General features: G+C 41.5%; 1 protein-coding gene across 1 annotated transcript in view; it reads right to left on the reverse strand.

The window, feature by feature from the left end:
* The window catches only part of WWTR1 (WW domain containing transcription regulator 1), a 125,849-nt gene that overhangs the window by 4,673 nt on the left and 96,688 nt on the right, over positions 1-24,488 (reverse strand). The window contains exons 4-6 of the mRNA XM_031449127.2: positions 19,151-19,353; positions 5,159-5,292; positions 3,621-3,733 (exon numbers count right to left, since the gene is read on the reverse strand). Coding sequence (XP_031304987.1) covers positions 3,621-3,733; positions 5,159-5,292; positions 19,151-19,353 — 450 coding nt within the window. The remainder of the gene's footprint in view (positions 1-3,620; positions 3,734-5,158; positions 5,293-19,150; positions 19,354-24,488) is intronic.

A 24,488-nucleotide genomic window follows, 5' to 3' on the forward strand; every position in this document is an offset into this window, starting at 1 on the left:
TCTGGGCTTCATTCATACATACGCACACATACAAATACAAAAACACAACAAATTTTGTTGATTGTGCTGAGAGAAAGAAAAACTTGGGAACAACTGGTTCATTCCAATATCCTAGTCAATTATCTGAAGGGATAAAATATACCTCAAAGTCTGAGGAGCACTGATAACGATGACCAGCTTCCACCATAGAATGAATTTGAAGAAACTTGTTCAATTAGCTTTTGGGTCCTACAAGTACAATAGCCTTCTGGAGAAATGTGCATAGAAATTTCACTATTCTGAGCAAAACCTGAGAAAATTCATTTTAACCATATGCATTTTCCAAGGAGAAAAGCTGCATCTTTCTGAGTGATGAGGGAAACATAATCAAACTTGCATTTGGATGACACCAAAACTCCATGGCTTTTCTCTAACTCATAAAATGTCAATGACTCTTGGAAATGTTTTATAGGATTTTCATTGCAAAAGGCAGTAGTCTGAAAAATTAAATCAAGTTCAACATGACTTTGATGTTGTATCACTGACATTGAAAAACAACATCAATTGAGAAAAGAAAATCCAAAATAACTTTTTTCTACCCACTAGAGTGTAACAGATGAAAAAGAGGCTTAAAAAAATTATCTACCCTGAAAAATTATCTGATCTAAAGTGCTGGATGTCTTTTCTTCATCTCCAGTTAGAATTATTCATCTCTACTCATCTCTCATTTTAACTTTTCAGTAAGTCAAGAATACACTTATTAACCAAATCAAACCTCTCTGTTGTAAAGAATTCCTCTTATCCTTTCTCCTCAGACATAGAAAGCATAAAGAGACTAAAGGTTCTTCACTAAGGTTAAAGTTTTTTAAATGTCTCTCTTTGGAGCAACTTTCCAACCTCATAGTTATCTTTTCGGTCTTTGCAGTTTTATCCATTTAAAAAATGGGACATAAAATACTTTAATAAAATAAAATTAAATAAAATTTGAGAATTTAAAAAAGTTGAACATATTATACAACATGGGGAATATAGCCCATATTTTACAATAACTATAAATGGAGTATAAACTTTGATAATTGTGAACCACTGTATTGTACATATGTAACATATATAATATTGTACAGCAACTATACTTCGATTAAAAAACTAAAGGAGGCATATTTGCATCAACAATAATAATAATTAATCAATCAACAAAAAGTGGGACAGACCAAAAAACGGGCAATTCTGAAAGGATGTGATCAACAGAGAATATTCTGAAAAGATGGGTGACTTCCCAGCCTTTGCTCTTGTTATTCCCTCCACTCTCTCCTCACACCACATCCAGCTGTTGTTTCCAGGTGTGTTCTGCAAAGGGAGTGCTCAGCTGGCTTCTTCCCATTCAGCTTCTGGTTGGTGTGTGGTCAGTGGGTCTACTAGACCTTTTCTAGCCACACCTGAGCTCTGGGCAGCTTTTCCTCATCTTGTTACTAAGTAATTAATTACATTTCTCCCCTGAGAGTGTTTATCCCCACTTCCTATAAGACTTCACAGATGTGACCCTAAACTCAACGGGCCAACACTCACATAACCTGGAACCCTACCTAACATTTAACAAGTCCAACTTGTACATGACTTCAGCCTTCTTAGGAGGAGAGGAGAACTCTGTGCCAAGCGCTAGCCTCATGAACCCTCACAATTCTATGAAGTGAGCACATTACTCCCACTTTATGGGTGAGAAATCTGGAGGTTACATCACTTCCCCAAACTCACTGCCAAGAAGCAGAGAAACAAAGATTAATCATGTTGCTTGTCTGCAAAAACTATGTTCTTCTTTTGAGGACACAACTTAATTCTACATTTTGGCTTCAAAACAATCCTTATTTATCTATTCAACATCATTTAAAAAAGCCATTAAGTGTGCACCAACAGATGAATGGATAAAGATGTGATACACACACACACACACACACACACACATTCACAATGGAAAGCTTTTACTCAGCAATTAAAAAGAATGAAATTTTGCCATTGGCAGCAATGTGGATGGACTTTGGAGGGTATTATGCTAAGAAAAATAAGCCAGATAGAGAAAAACAAATACTGTCTGCTATCACTTACATGTGGAATCTATAAAAACACAACAAACTGGTGAATAAAACAAGAAAGAAGCAGACTCACAGATACTGAGCACAAACTAGTGGCTACCAGTGGGGGAGGGGTGGGGGAGTAATAGGGGTGGGGGTTTTTTACAAACGGGTTATTATGGAGATTATATAAAATCACATGTGTGAAACTTTTGAAAACTGCAAAGCAATTTAAAGAATCTTTCATTCTATAAAAATATAAAAAACTCTAAAAGTCATAGAAAAGAATCCATCTTTATTTTTCGATGTCAAGCTTAGATTTAGATAAGCTCTTGAGTCTTTTCTTATTTAAGGTTGCTTTTTAGCTTTACTGGCGTCCCAGTGTTTAAAAGGTGAAAAGCAAACAGTTATTAAACATAGGAAGGAGCCACTTCATAAGGCTGTTCCAAAGAGGGCAAAATAAATCTTACACTGAAAACGAAAGAAGGACATGGAGAAATAGAGGGAGGAAGGCAGAGAAGGAGGGAGGCGGGCAGGGAGGAAGAAGGCTGAAGTAATAAACTGAAGAATAACAAAACAAACAGTTCAAACCATTCCTGGGTGACTCCTCACAAGACAGTCTGTGCAGTTCTCTAAACATGGAGATGATGGCCCACACTGAGGGCCTGAACAGCTGCTCCAGCGCCCCGACCGAGCTGGGCTCCTGTCTGACTAGTCATTTAGACTCAGAGCACGAGGAACACCCAGGAGCAGAGTGTCACAAACACGGACACCCTGACCACAGCACTCGGGAAAGCGGTCACTGTCACCACAGGACAGCTTTCTACCAACAGTGATGACGGGGGAGAAACTTGCATGAATAATTCCAAAGAGTGGACACGTCAGCTCTTTAAATTTAATTTTTGCTCTAGAATATCTTCTGGGAGTTTAGGACTTTGATAATTTAGTCTAGGTTTGGCCAATAAGACCACATTTGGAGGCCTCACTCCTGGAGAAAAGGAGGTAACCGGAAGCCAGATGAGGCCTGGCCTGAAGGTAGGGCAGCCAGGGACTAGGTCGCATTTCACTGCTGGGGGCGGACATTGTTATCTTGTGAGGACTTGGAGCCGACAATTTTGAATCCTCTGAGTTGCTTAACTTTCCAAATACCCACCGCCGACTGCTTCCCAAATGCAGCGAATAACATGAAAAAATTTGCATCCTAGTGGCCCAGCCCTTACAACCAAAAGCTGGAAAAGCATAAATATTCTGTTGTGGAAGAATGGCAAAGCAGACAGTGGTATGTTAATGCAATAGTGAGGAAAGGGCTACAGGAACAAGTTGGGAAAAAAAAAACCAGTAAAGAAAAAAAAGCAGAAGTTAAAATCCTGTGTCCATATATAAAACTGTATTTGTGTAAACTACAGGGAAGGGTTAGGATTTATTAATAGCGTCTAGGTTCAGGTGGCTTTTCAGCTGTCATTTTACGTTGCTGTTGAGGTTAAGTGTTTCTGGTTGGCTTTCAGAACTGAGATGACTAAAGAGACGGTCTGGAAGTGCAGACCCACTGCCAGGACTCGTAGGCTCCGCTCCCACCTGTGTCCATCTCGTCCACGTTGCTGAGGAAGTCCTCTGGAGTCGTCGGCACGCTGTAGCACCCCAACCCCAGGCCGCTGTCGGTGCTCTGCTCCCTCGAATGATACGGCCCCCTGCCGAGCAAAAGATGGAAAGAAATTTCAAAATTGAAATACAGTCACGAAGACCCCAAACGAGTATAGTGCTGTCAACCTGCCTGATCTCCCAGGTAATGAAGGGAGGGTGAACTTTGCGCCTCCTTTACGTCTGGAAGTGTATAACCCTCTGTCAGTGAAATTAATAAATTGTAAGCCAATAAAACTGGCCATCGTAGTAAACTGACACTGATTCCCTTTTCATCTCAAAATACTCAAAATAACAATTTGAACACTTGGTTCTACATCTAGAGAATGATACCATTTATGTAAATTAAAAAAAAACAGAAAGTGTTGAATATTGCTTCTGGATACACATGAATAGGCAATAAGAAGTACAAAAATATGCAAGATGGATACACATCAACTTCCAAACTGCCTAGGGGCTATCACTAGGGCAGCAAGAAGGGAAAGAAACGGATTTCAGTGGTGGGGATGAGTTTACATATTAATTATAAGACATTAAAAAAAATAAGATCTATGGAAATATGGCACATCTGGGTGTTGGGTACATGGTGTAAACCTTGAATTAGTCGTTACACTTCTCTGAGCATCTGAAGTATTTTAAATCAATCATCTAAACGCCTTTCTTTTGTCATATCGGTTACTGTTTGTTTTCATCTCTTTATTTTTAATAACTTTCATAATTGTATTTGCTCATTTGCCAGAAGCCACTGCAAGGGCAGAAAAGATGCAAGAAATAGAAAACTGCCCTTTATTTGGGTTTAAAAGACTATAATTACAATTGACTTGTTCTACGCACAAAGATATTTCTGGCTAAATTACCTTTTGCTTCTGCTCATACGTTTCATATTTTAAAACAACACCCTTTTGTTTTAATTAATTTTATCATAAAATAATTTTAGACTCACATAGAAGATGTAAAAAGAGTATAGACTTCGTGTGTATCCTCTACCCAGCTTTCCCGAGGACGTGGTACAGAAACATGGTACAGTGCTCAACACCAGGGATGGACAATGTGTAATACTATTAACTAAACTAAATAAGGTCTAAACTATGACCTTATTCACATTTCACCATAAACACCACCTCTTCATTGTTTCCTATTTACCATAGGACATGTTTTTATACCCCTGTTGGCTACATAAAACCACAAGATACCTGTTAACAATTACTACACAACACCATCCCATTGAAATCATCCCATTTTCAAATTATTGATTAGGGGTTTACTCCATGTCATATCACCATTTTTGAATTTGAGATTTTGTTTTTAAAAGGTAGATGACTTCTTCCTCTACTTTTCTTTTCTGCCACTTCCCTCCACACTCTCCCTCTATCCTCACCCCAACCCCCAAGCTCCCAGCATAAACAAAGACCCATTATACACGAAACCACATAGTAAAGAAAGCAAAAATAAGTGGCCTCAAAATATTGACTTACCCATTGAGGAAAGGATCTGAGCTATTATTTGTGATGGATCTCATGTCTGGGGTCATGGCGGGGGTGTTGACAGCAGCCTGAACTGTGGCCAGGGTCTCTGCTTCCATGGGCAGCTGTCTGCAGAGGGCAGCTTCCTACAGAAACAGGACAGTCACAGGGAGAAGCAAGAGTCATTTACTCATTGCCACAAGGACAGGAGCAAAGGATGCTTCGCACAAAAACTTTTCACCAAACATACAAGCACTCTATGTTTATTTCCCATAAGCCAAAATCATCAGGAAATCATTAGTGTTCTTTCTTTGAAGAAAGTCTTACAGGCATAAGTCACTTTCTCACATTCACAAAGTTAACCAGAAGCTCATGTGGTATTTGCCCTCAAAGCATTTACGTAGTGACTGTCCAACCCATCCAATTGTTTAAATACCCAAATCATATAAAGGTCTCTCAAGACACTTTCTCAGAGACAAGGCTATTTTATCCCAGGTGTTCAGACCAAATCTAAATCAATCAAAGCAACTGGTCTTCTCCAACTAGCAGGTGCATTCTGGTCTCTGCCACTTACAGGGCAGTAACACTGTGGGATTACAGAGTTCATTTCAGGCTTGCATAAAATCACATCTGGCAGTCTTATATCAATAGCCAGGACAGCAAAACAACTAGTTAAAAAGTTTCTTAGTCAATCAGTTTTTCTATTTGACTAATTATTTCCCTGACTAAAATGGCTGAAGGTTGGGGAACCACTCAGTTCCAATCCGAATCCCACTGACGATTACCTATTTGATAGCATATGGATTTCATTAGCAAAAATTAAAACATGAACTTTCTTTTTTTTTAAGCTAGCATTACTCTGCCAAGGAGAGTCAATCCAAAAGTTTACGAATTTGACTGCAATTACTTTCTCTAGCTAGAACCTCCAGGGAGTCGCTCCCATTTTGACAAACATAACCAGACACCAAATTCCTTTCCAATTTGCTGCTGTTTCCAGAGAATAATACTTTTGTATATTTGTACTTGCGTCCAAAACCAAAGTTAGGACCTTCCCGTATTTACGCCTATCAGTTTCCCACTATCCAGGCTGAAGTCATTTGTCTCACTGTCCCTCAAACCCCAAAACCCTGGCTACCATGGCAAACAGACTATTCAGGCCATCTAAGTTACAGGGTCTGTGTTACACTTCTTCCAGTCCCAACATGCTATGATTTTATAGAGTAACTGCTGTCTAGACAAGTCTAGTGAAGTCATGGGCTATAAAAACTTTCGGTTACTAGAGTTCATTATACTGTTACTAGGAGTTACGGTAGCACGAGTCTTGTAAACCATGGGAGAGATGATTGATAAGAAACTGTATTGTTAACTTTTACTGAAATAAATCCCCTGTCCAGAAAGGGCTCCTCGTTCACTCCAGCTCATCCAGATGGCAAATAATCAAATACTTAATGAACAAATTTTATTCAGTAATCTATAAAAAGCAAACCAAAAAATGGAGATTTTTTAAAAAGGGGATTTGAGTCCATAATCCCAATCTTGGAAGTACCTTCTGAATAAATCTAGAAACACTGAGTTATTTTCTTATAATTGTTTTTATGTGATAGGCAGTGCACATTTGAAAACTTATAGTCCAAGCAAAGCTTACCAGGAGGCCTCAGACAGAAGAATAACAGGGGCTGGACCTGATGGGAGGGGCATAGAGCCACCAACCCCTCAAACATACACACACACGCAAACCAGTCTGAAAGCAGCTAGTCAATGATACAGTTTCTGGTCCTTTATAAACTGCAAATTCAAAGGTCTTTTGGACAATCACCTTCATTATCCAAAAAAATCAACTTTAATTAGAATATTCCAATTCTCCAACCATTCTGAAGATATGAGGAGGTTATCCCTAAACTGATGCCCCTTTAAACATACGAGCTGAAGAGATTCCTGCATTTCTTTATATCTGACATAATTCTTTTTAATTTTTTTGTTTATTAAAAAATTTATTTTGTGTGTGGGGAGAAGTAATTGCGTTTATTTATTTATTTTTAATGGAGCTACTGGGGATTGAACCCAGGACCTCGTGCATACTAAGCATGTGTTCTACCACTGAGCTATACACTCCCTCTAGGACATCTACTCTTCTAAATATGCTGCTAGGAGGATAAAAAAACATCTAGCCAAACACTGAAAGAATACTGGTTGAATTTGCAACTCCAGGTGGTCTGAATTTAAATATAAGAATCATTTCTGGAACTTCATTAGATTTTTAAAAAATTACATAACATATGAATTATCTGTCATCTGTAATGACATATAAAAATAAAATGTTAAATTGTAAGAAAAATATCAGAAACTAGATACAAAATCTATAGTTCTAAATTTTTATTTAAATTACTCCTGGAATATTTCAAATAGATACTGTATGCCTTTTTAAAAGAACACTTGTATGTGGCTAAGCATGTAAGCGAAATTCAGAAGCACTATTTATAATAACCAAAGCTGAAATAACCTAAACTCACGGTGCCATTTCACATCTCTTTCCTCTATTTTATTTTATTTTTTTAATTGAAGTATAATCAGTTACAATGTGACAATTTCTGGTGTACAGCACGATGTCCCAGTCTCATAAACACACACACACACATATTAGTTTTCATATTCTTTTTCATTAAAGGTTATTACAAGATATTGAATACAGTTCCCTGCTCTATACAGAAGAAATTTGGTTTTTTGCCTATTTTTATATATAGTAGTTAATATTTGCAAATCTCGAACTCCCAAATTTATTCCTTACAACCACCCTTCCCTCGTAACCATAAGATTGTTTACTATGTCTGCGAGTCTGTTTCTGTTTTGTAGATGAATTCATTAGTGCCTTCTTTTTCTTTATTTAGATTCCTGTTCCCTCTGTTTTAAATGAAAGATAACTGTAGCTCCATTCCTCAGCATCGATGTGGTTTCCCTCCGTTCTTTGAGGACGTGACCCCCACGTCATTGCGAGGCAATGCTATGTTCAGCCTGTAGGGGGCTCACAGTATCTTTTTGACTTTCAAACAAATGAGAGAGAATACAGAAAGGGTGTTGACTATACCTGAAACTAACTTTGAAATATAAATTAGTCCAGTCTGAATTAGAAAGTTATTCGAGGGGGCAATGCTTTCTCCGAAATGATTCTAAGATTATTCTTGGGTGGCCCCAGCTCTAGACCCACCTGTTCCCTAGCCCACCTGGATGGTGGCCCACAAAGCCTGCCTGTCCACGTCTCCTCCGTTGTCTCCCTCACTCCTCCCCACTGCTCCTCCCACTTCCAGCATCTGCTCCAACTGTTTCCTCTGCTTGGAACACACTCCTAAGATCTTCCCAGATCTTCACTCCCTCACTGATGTCTGTCTCCTATAGATGCCATCTCTTTAGACATTATGTTAAATGTTCTTCATAGCAACTTATTATTTAGTGTCTTTCTCATTAGAATGTAAGGTCCATGAGGAAAGGGATCTTATTTGTCATGGTCATTCCTATATCCCCACTGTGTACAACCACACAGGTATATAGTAGGTACTTATAAATATCTGCCCAATGAAACAATGAAAAATGTTACCAGAATTCAAATGGAAAAACCATTTTAAATTATAATTAATAATAAGAGAAAAAATTAGCTAAGAACATTCATTTCTTATCTTCAACCACAAATATGAGTAAAGTAACAGTCTTCTGTCTACATCCATCTACCCAGGCTCAAACTTCATCCTAATTTAATGATCCCACTGCACTTTTTTTCCTGCTCCCGGCACGGAAGACAAGCAGGAGGTCAGAGTGATCAGAAGCAGGGATTCCAGGGCCAAAGGCTTGATCTGAACCTTGGCCATCCCCTAGCTGGCTACTTAACCTCTCTGTTCCTCGTCTATAAGGTGGGAATAATAACAGCGTCTCCCCAACAGGGCGGCTGCAGTGATAATATGAGGTAATACGTATATGATGCTGAGAACGGTGCTGGCACAGAGATCTTTTAATAAATGCCAACTAAGTATTATGATTATTATCATCTCATGTATTCCAATCCCAGGAAACAAAAGCAAAAACAAAAATAAACAACCAGTCTTAAAAGTCACCCTATCACGTGGACCTGATCCGCTTTGAGTAGTCTGACACTTCTTCCTGGTCAGCCTTCACCTTGGAAGGATTAAACCTAAGGTGAAATCCACCATGAATCAGCAAAGCTAAGAAAAAAAAATTTTTTTAAATCAAGGAGAGATCTGTAAACCTTTTTGTATAACATAAAATTAATTTTTAATATAAATGGATAATGGTGAAGTTTCATTTCACACAATTGTTTTTATAACAGTCCCGTATTTAGGGTTTTTTTTAAAGTCTAGCCTTTTTGAATGAAAATATTTTCCTATTTCTGTTCATAAATTGGAGAAGAAAAGTGGTATGAAATTCAAGGTTTGGAAATAAAAGGACTAACCTCGCTCACATGTCCCCATCCAAACAGTGGAGGATTTTAATTTTTTTTTTAAAAAAAGCAAAATTGAGGTGTAAAATTAAGCCTCAGACTCAGTATGATTTTGGCTGCTACATGACATCTGCCCTTGCAGGGCAGAAATAAAGGCAAACACCTGACTTTAGTTTGACCAAGATGCAGCAGTCAGGACTGATGGAACTAAGACAGCTGAAGCAAAGACAGAAGATGGGGGCACTGGACTAAGTAAACTGACATGGAAACGGGGACAGCTGAACAAGGCTGGTGGAAGACATGACTCAGGCCTCCAACTCCGAGCTGGCGGCGCAGCTGCCCTAACCCTGTGCTCCCTCCCCGCCCCTCCACCCCCCCCCCCCCCCCCCGCAGCCCTCGTCCAGCAGGATAATGAATGCTAAGCTGGAGGCACACCGAGCTCCTTGGTCTCTCACTCCCACCTCTGCTCCAGGTCAGCAAATCTGTTCACAGACGCCTTCCTCGTGTCCCTTCCCCCGCCCCCACCCTGTCCTCCCAAACAAGTTACCTCTTCATCAAGCCGAATCTCCCCCCCACCTCAGAAGTTCTGTTACACCACCTCTTCCAGAATGCCTTCCCTGACAACTATAACCACAGCAAACCACTACCTTCTCCTCCCCCAGCCCTGAAGTCCAAAATAAACGTGTCCAGCTGGGGTCTGAAACTCCACGTCTCACAGTACACTCCTCATCTGGCCCCAAAGCAGCTCTTCCTGCTAACCTCAAGCTTTCTCCTAACACCATCACCAGTCCTCCCAACTCCAAATCTGAGTCAACTGTCTCCCTCAGCTTCCCCAACAATTCATACATTTGCACCTGTATTTATTTTTTTAAATACTATGGAGGCTACCAGGTGACAGGTGTGGTTCTCGGCAGCAGGGATACAGCAATGAACAGCACAGACAGTACCCTGCCTCAGCGAGGATTCCAGAGGGGGAGACAGACTATAACAAAAAACGATGGAGAAAGGCCAAGCCTTGTGTGGCCCATCTCTCTGATCTCTACATTCTCCAAGACTCTTTCCCAACTCAAATAGTCAGCACTGCTTCTCTAGATCTTCCAACTGACCCGCCTGACTCCAGTCAATCTCCAAGTGCAAGGCTGCACCCCAGATCTCTGTTCTACACTTTGTCATAATCTTTACAAAAAGTGACCAGTGGAGAAGCATCAGGATGGGGAGAGGCCAGGATGTCATGTCCAACAAAGAAGCAAGGGAACTGTTTAAAAGAGACGTGAGGGGCACACCGTGGCTCTCAAACTATTAATGGACTGTCATATGGAAGAAGGAAGATTCCTTCTATCCCAGACTGGAGGCAGATATGATGGAAGACTTTGTAGTTAGTAGCCCGTTCAGTGGTAGAACGGGGTGCATCTCAAATCTCTGGGCTACTGGCCTCTGGAATTTTCAAGGAGTTGTTGAGGCTTAAATGCGCCTGGACATGGCTAGGGGTTGGCACAGGATAAAAAGTGTTCTTGGAATCAGAATGATGGAAGCTCAAATCCCAGCTCAGCGACTCCCTAGCTGTAACATCTTGGACTAAATTGTTAACCTTTCTTGACAGTTGTGTTCATCATCTGAAAAAAAAAAATGGCTTCTAAGATTCATCTTGCTGAGCTGTTACATATAGATTAAAAAGCATATTTATTAAGAACCTGGCACAATGAGGCAGTCAGGACAATGAGCCACTCAATAATAGTGTTAAATGTTTTAGGAGGCATAGATATTAGCTAATTCTTGAATATCTCTGACTACCTGTACAGCACTGTCCTAAATGCTTTAACATACTATTCGTTTCATCCTCATCATCCTCATGACAATCCAAATGTCCCCACTTTATAGATGAGGACACTGAGGCACAGAGAGGTTAGGCAACTTTCCCAGGACCTGGCCCCAGAATGTTCTCACAGCCACCACACAGTGGCAGAGAGAGGAAAGCCAAGGGTTGAGGTTGGTCAAATTTCCGGCCTTTTCACCCACTGACTGTGGGACTTGGGCAAGATATTTCATTTCTCTGAGCTTGTTTTCCCAGCTGTAAAATGGAAATACCAACCCCTCTCCTTCAGGCAAGTTAGAGGAGTTAATGAAACAGCCCGTTTAACTGTCCTGATCCCACGTTCCCTCTCAAAATCGGGAAAGAGATTGAACGGGACGTATTCTCTGATCCTTTTCAATGTATATGGGTGGAGCTAGTGTCCTGGGAACTTGCAAGCACATCCAGCCAAGTTATAAGTTCAGATTTTAAAGGCCAGTTGCAGAAAGATCAGGAAATCTGCCCCTGGTAACCCTACCCCAACACTCCTCCACCACAACTTTTTTTTTCTATATATCCAAGCTGGGGGTGGAAAGACTGTTGCAAAATAAAGCCCTGAGAATCTCTTTCAGAGTTTGTGGTCTTCCAACTAGCTCCCCGGAACGAGTAATTATATGTGGGTTAAAAAGCGCCCTCTCCTAGGGGATGGGGAGGGGTGGTGTGTAAAATAGCTGGAGGGGCGAGGGCTGTGAAAGATAAATGCTGATTTGTAAGCGGAAGGTGTCCCTGGACTCGAACTTCAAACCCCCTTTCCTTCCAGCTCCCCACTGGCCTGCAGCCTGCCTGTGGAATAAATCAACAGAGGAGGTGAGAAAGTAAACAGCACTTGAAAGTATCCTGCCGCCCTGTCTGTCCTGGGCTGGGGGAGTGCCTCCCGCCAGCCACTCTGACCCTCTGGGAATGTACGTCAAGGAGGAACGAATGACAATAACCTCTTCTGAGGGTGCTCTGCTTGATTTAAGTGTGTGTGGCCAGGGATTCTACAAAAATGGAAGACTAGATTGTTTTAATTATAAAGGGTGGGGTGAGTAGAAACAAATGAAAAAAATAAAGACAATATTTTGAAATCCTAACATTAAAATAGTTATTCTGGTGCAGAGAAGTTGCTCCCTCTGCCAAAACCCCGAGGGACTTCAGAAGCAGGATGCGGAATTATTTACCTTCTTTATAGGAAAAACAAAATATTCTAATGTAAATTTCTTAAGTCTGTGCCAAGGGATTCTAGAAATTCACTGTCACATTTCCTGGTGCCTTCCTCTTGGAAATACCGCATCACACAGGCTCAGCTGCCAGACTGGCACTACAGTCCAAACTCTGACACTTTGGGGAAGACATCTGTTGAGTCCATAATTATTATTCATGGTCTGTTTGATGCTCTTTTTAATTCAGGATGCATATAACAATCTTGTGTTATTCCAAAATTTATGTAATCCTTTAAAATCATATTAAGGAAAATATTATAGTTTAGATACTCTTCTCTTCATTTAAGAAAATGTGTCCAATTTATAACATCTTTCAAAAGGGTCCTTTTAGAGGGTGGAGGTATAACTCAGTGGTAGAGTATGTGGTTAGCATGAGCAAGGTCCTGGGTTCAATCTCCAGTACCTCCATTAAAAAAAATTTTTTTTTAAGTTTTAAAAAGATCCTTTTAAAGAGACTTGAGTTGGCTTTTTTTTTTTTTTTTTAAGAAAATGGCTTATCTCTGGAACTTGTAGGCAAATAAAATGCTTACAGCAGTTAGAATGAGAGCCCCATGAGGGTAGGGACCAAGCCTGTTTGTTCACTGCTGTGTATTTAGTGCTGGCAGCATACTGAACAAATGAAATGAATGAAAGTAACTACTCAGGCTGCTCCAGAGGGAGTCACATCCTGGGTGGACAACACGACCTGTGATGTTTCCGGTCAGCCCGAAACCTAATTCTCTGAAATGCTTTTCCAAAAGTAAATTATAGCCCCATGTGCTGAAGGAAAGACTTATGAAACAGCCACTATTTATGCTGTGATATGACACTTTTTAACCTCTCTAAATAGCTATTCTTCACTTGACAAGAAACAGACCTCAGAGCCTCCCTGGACCAGCGCTGCCCACAGCCAGGCGTGTCCCTCCCCAGGGCCCTCGCTCAGGAATGGCTGTGAGAGGCCGGCCAGCTGGCCAGCCAGACCCGGCAGTGGCCGTCAAGCCTAACAGAGCTCTGTGAGGCCTGCCAAAAGAATCCCGGGGCCTCCCGCCCAAACCCTCTCCCCTGTCCCTGTTGCCCCGGCAACCAGAGGCCAGGCTTAGTCAGCATTTTTGTTTGACAAGTTGCTTTCTCTTGTCCACCGAGCCCCAATTAAAGGAAGGATGGGGCTAAAAGCGGTGCTGAGTTTGCCTGGGAATGATCATGATTTCTCAACAATGCAGAGAAAACGCAGGCTTGTCCACTTAAAACACCCAGGCTCTGGGGGCTGACAAAAAATCCTTGAGGTTAAAATCTTTCTTTGGGCAGAACGTACCCCACCCCCAGCTTTATATTTAAATGAATAATACAGTGAAATACTCTCCTCAGATAAAGCCAAGAGTCTGTTTTCCTGTCAAAGAATTGACCTTTCCAATGGGTAAATAGGGACTGAGAAGCCTTAACCAGTTACTAAAATTTTCCATTTCATTGGGGTAAAGCTGTAAACATGCCCTTTATGATACTGAGCAAATATTGTGCTGATTTTTAAGCTGTAACAGCAGAATATTCTATAATCCTGTGGGCATGTGTGGCTCATGGTATTTTAAAGTATGTGCCCAGCCGTGTAATGGAAAGGACTCCAGGCAGCTTAGAAGCGATACATCCAAACTCACAGCACAACTTTCACGGCTGATGCAGAGTAAATAAATGGCTTCTCAATGTATTAAAAAAGAGAGAGAGATAACAAACAGTAGTATAATATACTACCAACTTTGGTTTAAAAAAAAAAACAAAATACACACAGATGCATACAAAGACTGGAAAGAAATCACCAACATTTTCACAGCTGCTCTCTTTAGGTAAGAAGATGAGTGATGATTACGTCCTTTTGCATTTTTTGATTATTTTAAACATTTTCTATGATGAATGTGTGTGATAATTTTATTATTTTTACTTACCTACAGTCAAATTCACTCTTTGTGAAATTGTACAGTTCTGAGTTTTGGCAAATACAAAATGCATTTGTGAAACAGCCACCCCAATCAAGACTCAAAATTGTGCCATTGCCCCCTAAAATTCCCTGGTGCCCCCCTTTGTAGGCAGTCCCACCCCCACTCATCTGTTCTCTGTCTCTATAGTTTTGCCTTTTCCAGAAGGGCATACAAATGGAATCATACATTATGAAGTCTTTTTGAGTCTGGATTCTCTCAGTTAGCAAAATGCTTTCTTTTATCTCAAGTAGAAAAAATAAATGAATAAATTATATTTTTAAAACTTAAGAGAGGTGGCTATAGTTCAATGGTAGAGCATATGCTTAGCACCTATGAGGTTCAATCCCCAGCACCTCCATTAAGAAAAATAAAAATAAATTTAAAAAAATAATACTATCTATAAAAAAAGTTAAGAACTTTTCTGCTTTAACTTTACAAACTGAATTCTAATTTTTTTTTCTTTAACATGAAGATGCCAGGAAGGACGTTTTCAGCTGTGACCTGCTTTCTTTTCTACGGTCAGTATTCCTTAGATAAACCTGAAACTGCTTCACAGTCTTTTGGGAAGTTTAGCAAAAATTAAACTCTCATTATCAGGGACAGTGGAAAACGTCTTTCACGACAATGTGCTCCCCAGAACGCCTGTGGTAGCTGTTGAAAGCAGGGAAAGCGCCACTTTCCTAACAAGGCTACGTGCTGCAGGCCTGGCTGGGATCCCCTTGCTCGGGGCACCCCTGCCCTTGGAGCACCGGCCACATCTGAGGTAGTACATCAATTATCGGCTACAAGTAGTTCAACTCTGTTGCTACAGCAGCTGATGGTCAACTGTAGCAACCATTTTTAACCAAACTCTCCTACTTCAGAGGAGATACCAAACCTCACTGGCCCTTTGTTTCTGATTCTCTACCTTTTCAACAGCTTGTTGGCCTCAGGGGCCACTGGAAAGTAGGAAGCACCTGATGCTCATTTGCATAGAACTCTGGGCTCGGGTGCATCTGGTCTCCACTCCAGAGATGGCAGCTGCTGGGACACGATGAAGTCAGGAATGGTTTGAATTTATCCTTCTGACCACTAATTTGGACTCAGTTTAATTATTTTTGTCCCCTCTGCTAACGTGTAAGTTATCTGAAAGCAGCCATGCCCCAGTTTTCTTTTTATTACTTCCCACGGCATAAATATTTGGTACAGAAACAAATGAGGAGATAAAGGAAGGAATGAAAAAAAATAATTTTGCATCGTAAAATAATGGAAGTTCCCTTCAGATCTGTAATCAGACCTTCCTCAAGTCCGTTTTGTTAACATCTGAGTTAATGAGTTAACATCTGAGCCCTTGGCATCGTGAGGCAGATGTCAGATCGTGCAACAAGGACTGAGGAGTTGTTTTCTCCGCAGCACGACATCCAGCATCATCAGACCACATGCCCAGAGGAATAACGGCATGGATGCAGAAAGGAGGAGGAGGAGAAATAAAACCAAATACTTACATAGCGTATAACTTATAAGGAGCTTTCACATTTACCACATATCTAAGAGTGATAAAAGTATCCAGAGTGGTGACGATTTCCCAAGAATTAGGGAATAAATTCATCTACCTGTTAAATTTTACCAACCTCCCTTCCTGCTACAGAGATGGAGCATAGGAAGGGGCCTCTCTCCCAGAAGTTCTCCCTTGAGAGGGAGGTCAGGGCAGGGACTCTGAGAGGACAGGCTGCACAGTTGGGGCCCTCCTGCAAACTAGAGGAAGGCCAGGGTGATGGCAAATTGTCCAGAGAGCAAAGGATATTCAGGCAGTGGCTGGCCATCCGGAACAGGGAGCAGGACAGAAAGAACAAATGGGATGGAGAGTCTTCAGACCTCATCAGAGCCACCATGGCCTCCATCCCTACACATTCATTCCTACCAGGTGCTGAAAGGTGAGCCAAATACCAGGTTTACTTCCAGTCCATTTCCCTACCCCTGCCCTGGCTTAAGTGCAAATCTTGAGGCTTAAGTGCAAATCACTAAAAGAAAGAAGTTTAAAAAGAAAACCAAAAGAAGAAAAAACACTAAGGTGACACACATAATCCACACCTGAACAATTAGACATCTTGGCAAATGCCCCAGAACACTGTCATCAAACACTCCAACCCCACTTATTGTACGGCCCTAAAAAACATCTCTGACCCTGAGGAGCAAGCTGCTTCTGGAAGGGGGGGGAGGGGAAGGGGGGCTCTTCCATGATTAAAAGAAAGTCTCTTCAGACAAAGGTACTCCTGTACCTTTCCTGTACTCTGTAATAAAAATTAAGACATTAGAGCCTCCTCTAACTACACATGAACAAACACACACACACACACACACACACACACACACAGTCAAAGCTGAGCTGTGTGAGCCCCTGTGAACAAACCTGAGCAACATTTCTCCTCAAGATTCTATACAGTGGAATTGATGCTATGATGCAGCAAAATGCTCCAAGTTCCACAGCCGCTAGGGATTGGCATTTATGGAACTTGGTTGGTATTTCTGTAATATGAACCATCAATACTAATATTCTGGTTCAAAGGCACCTACGGTCAGAATAAAGGAAACAATTTGGGGCCCTTTTCTCCACCCCTTTTCAGAAATACTTTCTGTGGGAAAGAAGGAGGTGGGGCAGGAGAAAGAGAAACACAGAAAGAGGCAGAACTGAGAAACAAGTCATTTTTTTGCAGAATAGTTATAGCTGTGTGGGAAAAAAACTCATTTACGTTCATTTAGATATAAAACTAAGAGAAAACTTATAAATGCTACTGTAATACTGTCTAATTTACTCTATATTATAAGATAGATAAATTTTTCCAAACAGAATTATTATCCAAAGACAGAAAACAAAAATACAATTACTTCCTGCTAAGAAACAGGATACCATATATCTAAAAACAGTATAAACAGCTGTTACCCTGAAATAACCATGAAAGTTCAGACATAAATCCTTAGGGTAAAAAGCACAACAATGGTTGTATTACAAAGTTGTATTCCTCAAATTTAGAGGATAGTTCAACAGAACAACAAAGCACAGTTTACACTCATTTCCTTCATTTTCAAAGACTATGTCTAAGGAATTCTTTTAATTCATCGTGTTTTTTAACTTCACATGTATAGATACTTCGTATCTCAGAATTTATTTGATGAAAAATACATTATTTACCCATGGCACTCAATGCGTATTTTTGAAAGTGTCAGACATAACTAAAAGAAAAAACAGTGTTTATCCTAATTCCCCCAGCCCCCTGCAAGAAAGCGTTAAGTACTTATTTCCTTAAACTAGCAAAAGGAAGCTACCCATGTATCCTGCTTCAGTGTGAGTTACAAAGCAAAGTCTGAAGAATTAGAACAATAAACTGAAGGCTTCCTCCCCAAAAATGTAGCCAGCAAAATTAATGAGACCTGAAAACATGTGCTACGTTAGTATAGCAACACAGAAGAGAATTCTGCTCTTGCAAAGACCAAACCTTTGAAGCAAGGAGAAAATTGTGGGTTCCTTCAGGGATTCTTTTTGATTCAATTTTTGAAAATGTGGCCTGGAGCCTGACCCACAGAGGACACACATTCTGTTGACTGACTGATGGAATGAATAAATGAATGAGTGGAACATGGCACCAAGGTGCCTGACCAAAGCCAGGCCGTTTTGCAGACCACTTTAACAGAGTCCATTTGCAGAAATTTTCCTTTCTCATTCTCCTCCAGTTTTCTCTAACTTTTTTCATGTTCCATGGCGGATCAAGGATGGCTGCAGATCCTTAGTCATTTCTTCCCTGGAACATCCCCTCTGCTATCTGCTCTACGGGGGGTGGGGGATGGGGGCAAGCAGTGGTATGGGGGCGGCTCTGTGACAAAGAACACGGAAGAAGTGACTCTGTGGCAGTTTCCAGAGCCAGGCCCTAAGACACTGACAGCTTCCAATTCCTGTCCCTTAGAGTATTCTCGTGGGGAGACCCCAGCTGCTATGCAGTCCGTCCCACTGAGCTGAGATTGCCATGCTAGAGCTGCCGTGGACAAATGCTCCAGGTTTCAGTCCCAGCCAAGCCCAGTCTTCTAGAAATCCTTGTCATGGTGCCACACACTTGAGTAAACACATCTTGGAGCCTCTGGGCTAGCCCACCCACCAGCTGAACACCACTATGTGACCTCAGTCAATACCACATACAGCAGAAGAACAGTCCAGCTGAGCCCTGCCTCAATTCCTGACGGCAAAACTGCATGCTATGATCAAATGACTGTTGTTTTAAGTCACCAAGGTCTGGGGTAATGTATTACAAAGTAATAAATAATTGTAATGTATTCTTCCTCTCCTCCTAATGACGAGCAGAGACAGCCAAAGGCAGCCATGCTGACACAGCTAGGCCTTGTACTCATGAGTCTGGCTCTCAACACAGAAGCAGATGCTAAAAGAAACTAGATCCTGCTCGTGAAGTGTGGGACAGGACTTTGGTCCTTTAGTGCTTCTAGACAAAGATTTACTCTGATGGCAAGTAGCTACCTACCCACTAGCCTTGCACCGAAGGCCACGAAGCCGCCACCAGATACCACTGAAGGCCATACCTGCCTCATGAGCTCCTCTTGGCGCATTCGAATCCTCTCTCTCTCCATCTGGATCCTCTGAAGTCGAAGTTTCTGCTGCTGCTGCTGCTGGGTGGTCAGTGCGTTGGGCAGACTCATGAGCCCGGCTGGTGGGTTCTGAGCAGGGTGGTTCTGCTGGCTCAGGGAACTGGGTGCCATCTGCTGCTGGTGCTGGTGATTCATCACTGCGGGAGGGAAGAAAACGGGGAGATTACGGACCAGGGACCACGGCACCTTATCAAAAAGAGATGGTCAGAATGCTCTGTGCTTTAGAGTATAGATTCCTGAGATTCCTTCTCAAGTACTTTCCTGTTAATCATTACTGTTTAAGTAATTATTACCTTAATTCAATTCATGCCGATCTTGACTCATCCAGTCTCAGCTTTTACACCTTGTTAAAAATTTTATTTCACACCTTCCCTGTGTCTAGAGTACATGTTGAACCTTTCATAGAACATAGTGGTCATAAGTAAATTCCACAACATAAGAGATCATATCACCAGGACATCTGAGTGTATGTGCAATTCTTCAGACAACTTGGATGTTTATGGCAGAGCCAAAGAGGGCAGGTGATCATTGGTAAGTGGTGGGTATAAAATAACACCTAGGATGGACGAGTGAATTGACAGACAACACATAAAACACAGCACTTAGATCAGGGACATACACAAAAGCAGGACCCCATCAAAGCTGTGTTAAAAAAGGGTGCCCCAAAGAATTTATTTATAGTGATATGTGAGTAAATAGACAATCATTTAGTGAGAGTAATTACTGAGAAAGAAATTATATTAAATGCTAACCATATTTGTGATTGGATAAAGCCACTAGAAGCATTTTAAACTTTTTATGGATATTCTATATTTCTGAATTTCCCAACATTTAAAATTTTAGCATGCAGTCGTACCTCACTTTAGAAAAAAAAGTTTAAATCCTTTAATGTAGTTTATAATTGACATTTCCACAAAATATGCATCTTAAAAAGTGCTGGTTTTTCTCAAAACAGTTTACCAGTTAAACTTGCTTAACTTCTCGCTGGGTATTATCTTATAATACAGAAAACCATGATTTATCAGTCTATTGGCTCTTAGCTTAAGGCCCAGGGCAACAATGTGTAATTTTATACACTTACTTCATTTCTGAGCAAGAAACTCTCAATTTTTGCCATGTTTGGTATCACTACCTTTAAAAGGTAAAATTATTAGCATATTTTACTTAAAGTTCAAAGTTAAATACTTTAGATCTTCAGTTTGTTATGGACATTATGTGGAAACATTTTATAACTAAATTTTCTTAAACAAATTATTTTTTTATTGTTGTTGGGGGTAGAGGGCATTAGGTCTATTGATTTATTTATTATTAGGTTTTGTTTTGTTTTGTTTAATGGAGGCACTGGAGATTGAACCCAGGACGTCGTGCACGCTAAGCATGTGCTCTACCACTGAGCTGTACCCTCCCCCCCAAATAAATTTTAAAGTAGCCTAATCAACTATGAATTAAGTGAATGTGTAGAACCCCCCCCCCAACACACACACACACTCAAAAGACAGTACCAACATGGAAGATTTTCTGTAGAAGAATTGGTTTCCTTAAGGAAGAATTAATTCCATGACAGGAGCATGCTCTGGATGGGAGTAGAGGTGGGGTAAAAATATTCCTTTTTAGAATGTATTTATAACTCCCTCAAATCTTTATTGCCTCCCCACTGTGTGCCAGGCACTGGGCCTGTAGTTGGATAAATAGCTCCTGCCCTCATAGGAACCAACAGGCTTTCAGAAGGAAGGTATGAAGGAATGAGTGGGTTTCTTCACTTGGCTGTGGAACACGAGAATGTCAGGCTTTGTCAGGATTCTTGGAGAGTTTTTATCATGTGAAGCCCAGGGAGGTGAGGTTAGAAACATGTGGAACCAGGGCCAAAGCTGAAGCACCTGGCAGGCCGCCCACCTGTCCTTTGAACTGTCCTTGGCCGCCCTCTGCCCCGCCTGACCCTGAAAGACAGGTACATTTGCAGAAGCTGAGAGCAGCCCTCTCTGCACAGTTAGCCTTCGGTCAAGCACAAGGAAGTGCCACTCGAACAGCCGGCCCTCAAAACAGGGCCCTGGCCCAACGGTTGCACAGGAGACAATCAGGAAGGGTGCAAGGATGGTTTAGACAGGTTGACAACTCAGCTCAATAACAGGCTAGTCAAGGAGAAAGTAAGATCCTGGAGTTTTCTGTCCAGTTTGGGCTTCCCTTCCTGAGTCAGGCCCACCTCTAAGAACTCTCATCTCCCAGCATCAGCCCTGGCGCTCGGGGCAGCTCAGTAAAGGAATGAAACCAGCTGGGCATTCCTTATGTTCTCAGTTTGAGAGCAGGAAAAAAGCAGTCATGACGGATGCCAAAATAATAACGTAAGTATTTCATTTCCACAGCTTGTTAGAGCATAATTACAAGCTCTGCTGAAGGCCTGGGTGGGAGGTCAGGGACTGCGCACACGCTGTGTCACATGGAAAAAGTTCTCTTAAATACAGATCCAAGTAAGACAAAGTCCAGATATCCAGGAGGGTTTAGTTCAGAAGACCTCTTTCAGGCCACGAGAAGGAAGCTTAGATGGATGAATCGTGATTATTTCCAGACACAGTTGTTTCCGAACCTTCTGAAAAGTATGCTCCTATTTTTCTGATGTAACTACTATAGACTAAACCAAACCAAACCAAACCCAACAACCACCACCACCAACAACAAACTCAGTTGTATCCATGAGACAAATGTGTAAATTGAGTATTTCCAATACCAGAAATCCCCAGGTTACGAAAAAGAGACTTGGATGTTGATTATTTCTGTTAACATTTCAGAGGTTATTAACTCTGTTAATTTTTATAACTCAGATACTTTGAAAAGTATTAAAATTGACTCAGGTCTGGAACTTACTGACATGAAAAATTAATTGGATGGGGACCGTCTTCCATGCCTTGGGAAAACAGCCCTGTCTGTTTGCTCACAGGGGCTCTGTTGGCTCAATTCCACCCATCGTCCAGATACCGCTCGGCACATTTTATAGAGGTCTGCATCCTTATCAGGAAGAGCTTCAGACTCGGAGAAGATCTCTTCCGAAACCACACCCTTGCTGGTTTTTACACCACCAGCAGCCCTTAAGGAGACCGTCCATAGCAGGGAATGGGGACCATGCTGCTTTCTTCCACTTAATTTAGATTTGACCATTGAGACTAAACTCAGACTAACCATCTCCCACTATTAACTGTAGAGACTGGAAAAGAGTAGGACTCAGACAATGGCTTTGTTTTCAAAGTAAAGCACACACACCAACAGAGACGTCTGTATGGGAATATTCACCGCAGTGTTGTCTATAACAACAAAAGACCGAAAACAGCATGCACCAATCAGAGATCATGGTTCCTTCATTCAGAGGAATTTTGCGTAACTATTCCAAAGAATGAAGAAGCCCTGTAGGTGCTTGTATGGAACAACCGCTAAGAAACAACGTTCGGAAAGGGGGGAAAAAATCCAAGGTACAGAAGTGTCTGTCTTAGCATGCTACTATTTGTAATTGGAAAAGCTGAGGTGGGGGTTGCGGGGTGGGGGGTACACATTATTATACATACACATATACAACAAATCTCTCTAGAAAAGTACACAAGGAACTTCTAACAGTGGGTGCCTCTGAAGAGGAAACGGGGTGTCAGGGGTGGGAGGAGATCTTTTCCTTTTCCTCTTCCGGACTGTTTGAAGTTTTTCTGTCAGCATTTGTTATTGATGTAAAACATAAAAATATAAAAGGAAAACATAAAACGAAAACATGGCCATGTAGGCATCAAACTCAGTATTTTCTTGGTGAAGTGAAAAGAATTAACTCCAAAATTATTTGAAAAACAACGAATAAGGCCTAGAATATAGTGAAGATTGTTAAAGTTCAGAGCCTACCTGGTGTAACTCCTCCTCCTTGTGGAGGTGAGGAACCGACACCCAGACCAACAGTGAATTTGGTCGGGGGCATAAAGAGGTCCAGAGCCTAGAAGCCCCGTGTCCTGACTCACTCCAGGTGCCCGTGACCACACCTGCCGCTCTGCCTCCTCTAGCTGTTTTATCTCAAACTGTCATCAGCCCTTCTATAGGGTGAGTCTCATGAACTTCACTGATGGTTGAAGTTCTGCAAAATCACTGCTTTTGTCGCTACTCAGAGATAAAGGGGCAGAGGAGGCCGGAGACAGAGAGAAACAGAGAGGAGGTCCTCAGGAGAGCACAAGGAGGGAACACATCTCAACTTGCAAAAAACAGAAAACTCCTCGGGATAATAATCCAGAACGTTTTAGGGAGAGAATAGTTCAGTTAAAAAAAAAAAAAAGGCAGAGTATCTCAAATGCAGTATCCAGACCAAACTAGTTAAGGGCAGACAGCCATTAAATGTCTCAGAAAGGCTAAAGACCTCGTCAGTTCTTGACTTTCGCCAGTCCCCACAGAAAGGAATAACCCAAACAGAAGATTTCTTCATTGAAGCAGGAATGCATCAAAACTAAGGCAGAGACTTCTCTTTTTTTTTCCTTCCAAGAGAGTCAGAATTTACATTTAAATCCATGTTTATCTTTTTCATTGTTTTCTTCTCCTTTCCTTTTTCTTTTTCTTTTTTCCCCCTTCTTCAATCATTGGCTTTCTCTTCTGTGTTTGGAAATCAGCATACCCACGCTCTGTGGATGTGTGACCAGAAATGTTTCCCTGCTATTATTCAATATTAAGAAGACACCAAGAAAGACCAACTCCACAGCGTCTGAGATACGAACACTCTTTTGATTTAATGATGGTGTCCTTGGTGAAGTTAACAGTCAACCTGGGAATGGGGTGTGGCAGAGGCGGTGACTACCCATAACCCTGTGGTTAATGCTGCCCGGACACTGAGGCTCCCTCTGACCTGTTCCAGCAACACACTCAGTCACATAAGCCCCACAGGTAGGCTCGGGGCCAGGAAGGTCCCTGGACTCGGTTCTCAGCCCGCACATCATTTGTTGTATAAGAAGCAGATGTGGAAAAGGTAGAGACTTCACTCCTGAACTTTTGCCTTTTGCAGCACCAGGAACAGAGAGCGACAGCTCCTAGACAAAGTGCTTTGGCAGCTTCCCCGAGCCAGGAGCGGCAGACGAGGAGGGAGGCCAGGGAATCAGGCTGCTCAGCGGGCCCCCTGGAATGTTTGACAAACGTCTTTCTGGCCTCGGAGAGGTTCAGTGGCTTTATTTTCTGTGTCCTGGGCTTGCTTCCTTCGTTTCTAAAATAGACTTTGGTTACACACACACACACGCACACACACACAATATGCCAAGTGAAGAAAACAAAA

Source organism: Camelus dromedarius, chromosome 2 (genome assembly GCF_036321535.1).
Source record: "Camelus dromedarius isolate mCamDro1 chromosome 2, mCamDro1.pat, whole genome shotgun sequence".
NCBI lineage: Eukaryota > Metazoa > Chordata > Mammalia > Artiodactyla > Camelidae > Camelus > Camelus dromedarius.